Source organism: Ostrea edulis, chromosome 3 (assembly GCF_947568905.1).
Source record: "Ostrea edulis chromosome 3, xbOstEdul1.1, whole genome shotgun sequence".
Taxonomy (NCBI): Eukaryota; Metazoa; Mollusca; class Bivalvia; order Ostreida; family Ostreidae; genus Ostrea; species Ostrea edulis.
In genome coordinates this window covers 51,041,671-51,047,869 of record NC_079166.1, presented here as the reverse complement: position 1 = coordinate 51,047,869, position 6,199 = coordinate 51,041,671, and the positions used below count along the sequence as shown (strand labels likewise).

The following is a 6,199-nucleotide window of genomic DNA, read 5'->3' as shown; positions in this document are numbered from 1 at the left end:
CATCATATGTTGCAGCCTTGACTGTAAATTTTCTAACCACGGGTTCTTGGGTCAGGGTAACTGGTCTTGGCCTCCTATTCGACACATATAGACTATCAACTCTATCTCTACCTGTGTAATCATGTTGCTCTATCACTTCTAATTCGTCCTGAAAACTGACTTTTTGTCAAGTACCATTTCTATCAACCTGTTCATCATGTTTCGTGTCAGAACAATGGTTTGCTAAGCTACTTGTTTGCGTAACTATTGACAGACGCCCATTTTCTATTCCAAAATCACGAGATTCTAACCCTATCGTTCTTGGAGTCGAATGTAACACATTGAGATTCTGTTGAATGCTGGATGCCAATTCTCTCATTACATCTTTGAGTACTGTTCACTTTTCACTGACAGACACCGAAAAACGTTACGCACAGATAGAGAAAGATGCTGTCAATTGTCCATGCAGCTAGGAAATTCCACTGCTATATATTTGGAAAAGAAACTATCGTCTACAATGACCTGTGTGCCACTAGAAATTATTTTTTTAAAACCGCTAGCATCCTCACCCACGAGATTGCAAAAGATGCTGCTCAGGCTTCAGTGGTATAACCTGAAAGTTCTAGTCGCCCCCTTCCTTGCCTGCATACTCTTTTAGTGGAATCTTCAAAGATTAAGTTGTTATTAGCCTTTATTTTGACCCTACATGTATTCCTCGGAGAGGAAGCTTGTGACGAAATTTCAGGGCAAAATCTGTATCAGTAACGGAAAAAAGTCCAGAAAACTATTTGACCTACTTTTAGCTCGAATGTATGTTACGGTACATTAATTCAGATGAAATGCAAACTGACTCTAAAGCTTCTTGAGGAAGAAATTAAAACCAAATTTCAACGTTGTACATGCATCTGTTACGGAAAAAAGTCTGGCAACATTATCTTGAACTGTCACACAGACAAACGGACATACCAATCCAGCTGAAATCCCAACTGAAAGGAAGCTTGAGACTAAATTTCAGGGCCAATATCTGCATCCGTATTGAAACAAAGTTGGAAAACTGTTTGACCTACTTTTAGCCCGAAAGTAGGTAAAGGACGGACAAACCAATCCAGCTGAAATGCAAACTGAACTTTTATTCCTCCAAAAGGAAGCTTATGACTAAATTTTAGGGTAATATCTGTATCTTTAACGGGAAAAACATCAACTTTCAGCCCTAAAGGTGGTCAAGGTGCACCATTACAGTTGAAATGCAATCTCACTCTTACGCTTCTTTGGGGAGAAATTGTGACCAAATTTCACAAAGTCGCATATACATCGATGACTTTACGGAAAAAAGTCCGGAAAACATTACCTCGGACGGACAGCCAACCAGCCAGACGCACGGACAGCGCCATAGCATAATAATGACGGGCGTATAAAAATCGTGCTAAAAATTCTTTGAATGTTTAATTCTAAACAGAAAATTGAACATTTGAATCATTCTTTTTTAAAAAGCTTTTTGAAAAAGAGATTTTAAAGAGAATGAACAGATTGAACATATTCATCTCCAAAACACAATATAGATGTTTTGCACACTGAATTGTCATGCCGGACTAAAAGGTCATCGGGGGAAAATTCACCCGGGTGAATTCAATTCAATGTGAAACAGCAAACGACAACGGTAGATCAACAACTTTTGTTTCACATTTGTTTAAGCATGTGCAATGTAAGTTGATAAAATCATAACATTCATAAAAAAAATTACACATAATCTCTCATTCATATTCAATGATTTATTTGATTTGAGCTGGTAAAATAGGTTTGTACCTGTCTAGAAAAATGTCTGCTCGCTACTTTCACTTGCGATGTTTTCTATCGATTACAGTCACTAGCCCTCTAAAACTATCTCTTGAAATGGCAAAGTAGTTCGATTTATCCCTACCCCCATACCATTTTGAACCGATGAATTAAGCCATCTATTGAAGTATGAAACCTCCCCCTCCCGATGTAGCATTTTGAAGTATCTTTTGATAACTATTGTTATTCATTTTGTGGTGTTTATTTTCCCTTTTTTCTTTTTTGGTTGTTGGTTTGTATTTTTTGTTTGGGATTTTTGTGTTATTTTGATTTATTTAGATCTAGTTGTCAATAATTAGTCAACTTCTTCATCCCTCTTTGAAAAACTTTTATGTACGTCATGCATGGATAATGATTTGAACGTTTTTGGTTAAGAAATAGCGATCTGGGTAAAATCAGGAGTTTATCTTTCTACTATGTGATGTTTTGGTACCATTTCGTTTGTATATCTAAAATGAGGGCGTTGCCCCCAAATAACTTCGATAGGTAAAAGTTTGTCATCTACTTTATTTTTCTTGATTTTACTGGGCCAAATTTATATGCTGAGCGTACTTTGTTCTTTGTGAGATACTATGTATTTTCAGGACGGAGTCTGAGTGGAGATCTTTGTGGCACACAGACTGTCATCGAATTTGTCACTATGAACTGGATCAACATGTTGATTTGGCTTGTAGGATGGATATATACAGAATCCGGAAGCGATCAGCAGGTCGGCATAATCCTATGAAGAGCAACAATACATTGTAAAAGCCATTTCCTAGTTTTTTTTTCTTCATTTCACTGTGCTCACCACTTTATAATGATAGCGATTTTTTAATTAACAGATGTCCATGAGGATAGTGGAATTTTTATTCAAAAATCTACCTCTCTGAAGTTTTTATCCCCGAAATATGGTGTGGGTGTCAGAGGAAAGAGGAACGTTCTCAACGAATGTTGTTACTCTAAAGGATGTAGCTGGGAGGAATTTGCAGAATTCTGTCAGTATTCTATTCGACTTCCTGCCAACAGCGTCAATTCCTGCATATGAAATTCTGAAAAGTATTATCCAAGAGACAGATTGATTGTTGCAATTTACAACCGATTTCCGATATAAGATATACACTACTTACTATTCACTGCCACTAAAAGATGAGTTTTATTCTTGCGATTGAAAATAAACCCCAACAACTATTGCATCGTTGAATTTCAAATTAAAAGATAGTGAAGATTTTGAATTTGCAAATTGCTTTGTTATAAATCATTGCAAGGATACAAACCTAATAGATGAAGGCCTATCAGAACTAAATAGAACTATACGTAATTGTAACGAGAACCGTTGCGGATGTTCCCCAAACGGCCCCCATTTAAAAAGTGGTGCCATTGTATTTCAGCACAACCAATCATCTTACATTCTAAGTTTTTGTATTGTGTAACTATAATGCCAATATCAGTCCATTTTTTTTAATTAATAAAATATTTACAAGTGATTTAGATATTGGTCGATCAAAATTTAACGCACGTGATTGCGCGCGCATGTGTAAGTGATTTTGACGATGCTGCTTAATAGAGAGCCCACATACTTTTTAAATGTTAGAGATCAATACCTGATAAAAGAAGACATTTAAATATTAACCAATCAAAATTGAACGGATGTGTTTGCGCGGGTGTGCAAGTGATTTTGACGATGCTACAAAGTAGAGAGTTCGAAAATATATCTACCACATGAATTTCAAAACAATTCATTGAAATATCAAAATGTTATAGATCAAACCTTGATGAAAGAAGATAAAAGTATAAATATTGTACTGACTCAAGCGCAAACACGTTATTATCCTTCAAAAAATGAACATTCAAAATACGATGAATGTGCATGCGTGTGGGCATTGACATTTTTTATTACACCATTCTATAGATTTATATCTATATGTATATAAAAATAGATATACATGTATATATAGATACATATCTATAGATATATATGTGGATTTTAAAAGATTCTAAAGAACTTTTAGTTAACTCACAAAAACTTTTCTAAAATCAACAACATCAAAACGTATGACTTTTCAACACTTTACACGACCATTCCTCACGATAAATTAAAGACTAGACTTTTTGACATCATAGACAGTTGCTTCTTCAACAAAAATGTAAAACACAAATATTCCTATCTAGTGATCAGTCATCCAAAAAATTACTTTGTTAAACGCCACTCTGATTCCACGCACACGTACTATGAAGATGAAATAAAAAATATGCTGGAGTTCCTCATTGACAATATTTTCGTGATCTTTGGTGATCAGGTCTTCCAACAGTCTATTGGGATGTCCATGGGCACGAATTGTGCTCCTTTGATAGCTGACCTGTTTCATATACCTATGAAGTAGAATTTATTCAAAAACTTCTACGTGAGAAGAAAAAATCTCTTGCTGTGACCTTCAATTCGACATTTAGATATTTCAACGATGTATTATCTATTAACAATAATAATTTTCATTCATATGTCGATTCAATATATCCCAGTGAACTCGAAATAAAAGATATCACAGAGTCGTCCACTTCTGCTTCATACTTAGATGTTTTATTGAAAGTAGATATTAACGGCAAACTAGCAACTCAATTTTATGACAAACGGAATGATTTCAACTTCTCCATCGTCAACTTCCCATATTTATGTAGCAATATTCCATTATCACCTGCATATGGTGTTTACATCTCTCAACTCATATGATTCGCAAGAGCTTGTTCTGCGTATAGTCAGTTTTTAAATCGAAGCAGGCTACCGACAAACAAGTTGATGGTGCAGAGGTTCCATCAGTCTCGTTTAAAATCAGCATTTCGCAAAATCTTATGACATCACAGGAGGGTGGAATTACTTTAAAGAAGTCTGAAAAGTGATCCAACCCTTGGAAGGCCTCGAAATGGTATCCTTACAATGAGGGCGGAAAATGATAGTCCTATGGGTCCCCCTCCTTGCCAGCATACTCCTTTTGCGGACACTTCAAATATTAAGTTGTTATTAGCCATCATTATGACCCTACATGGTGTAAAATCATGAACTTTCGGGTGAGCTCAATTGCCCATGTGACCCCTTTTAAAGGTTCTATATATTTGATTTCGTTTCTTTCATGACTCAAAATTGAATTATCAAAGAAGTCTGAAAAGTGTCCCCACCCATAGGTGATCCATACAGCCCAAAACTGATTGCAAAAAAAGAAGATAAAGATGACCCTAAATGACGTAAAACATCTTCAGGTGAGCTGAGTTCCTCCTAACGGCCTATGTGACCCTGGTAGGGGTCTTAAATGTTTGATGTCATTGTTTTCTACCACTTTATTAGTTTTGTTTTATTCCAACACTCTATGTGTCTATTATTAAAGAAGTCTGAAACGTGGACTTACCATTGGGAGATCCCTACAGCACCAAACTGAGGGCGGAAAATGATAGTCCTAGGGGTCCCCCTCCTTGCTTGCATACTCTTTTTGTGGACTCTTCAAAGATGAAGTTGTTATTAGTCTCCATTGTGACTATACCTGTTGTAAAAGCATGAACTTTCAGGTAAGCTCAATTGCCCTTAAGGGCCTATTTGTCCCTTTTTAAGGGTTCTATATGTCAGACGTTAGTATTCTTTAGCCCTCTTTCAGCTTTATTTTATTCTGTCATCCTATATTCAATTATTAGAAGATGTCTGAAAAGTGACCCCATCCTTAAGAGACCCCAGGTGATACCCCTATAGCCCCAAACTGAGGGCGGAAAATGATAATCGCAGGGGTCCCCGTTCCTGCCTGCATACTTCTTTTGCGGACTCTTCGAAGATTAAGTCCCTATTAGCCTTTATTATGGCCTTACATGATATAAAATTATGAAATTTCAGGTGAGGTCAATTGTCCTTAAAGGTCTATATGACCCCTTTTAAAAGTTCTATATGTTTGACATCATTGTTTTCTGGCAGGTAGTCTTCGATATACATGTAGCGGTGAAATGTTACCCATCTATAGCGGCAAAATGTTACCGATCTGTAGCGGCAAAATGTTACCGATCTATAGCAGCAAAATGTTACTTATCTATAGCGACAAAATGTTAATTATCTATAGCGGCAAAATGTTACCTATCTATAGCGGCAAAATGTTACCGATCTATAGCAGCAAAATGTTACCGATCTATAGCAGCAAAATGTTACTTATCTATAGCGACAAAATGTTACCGATCTATAGCAGCAAAATGTTAATTATCTATAGCGACAAAATGTTAATTATCTATAGCGGGAAAATGTTACCGATCTATAGCAGCAAAATGTTACTTATCTATAGCGACAAAATGTTACCGATCTATAGCAGCAAAATGTTACCGATGTATAGCGGCAAAATGTTACCGATCTATAGCGGCAAAATGTTACCTATCTATGCGCCAA

The 6,199-nt window shown here is 36.2% G+C and overlaps 1 protein-coding gene across 1 annotated transcript; it reads left to right on the top strand.

Annotated features, from left to right (window-relative positions):
* Nucleotides 1-442: 442 nt before the first annotated feature.
* On the top strand, nucleotides 443-2,951 carry LOC125676443 (probable insulin-like peptide 7). The gene is given in 4 exon segments (XM_056160931.1): nucleotides 443-585; nucleotides 1,053-1,063; nucleotides 2,360-2,572; nucleotides 2,637-2,951. Coding segments are annotated over 4 exon segments (570 nt in total). The 3' UTR covers nucleotides 2,840-2,951.
* Nucleotides 2,952-6,199: the final 3,248 nt, after the last annotated feature.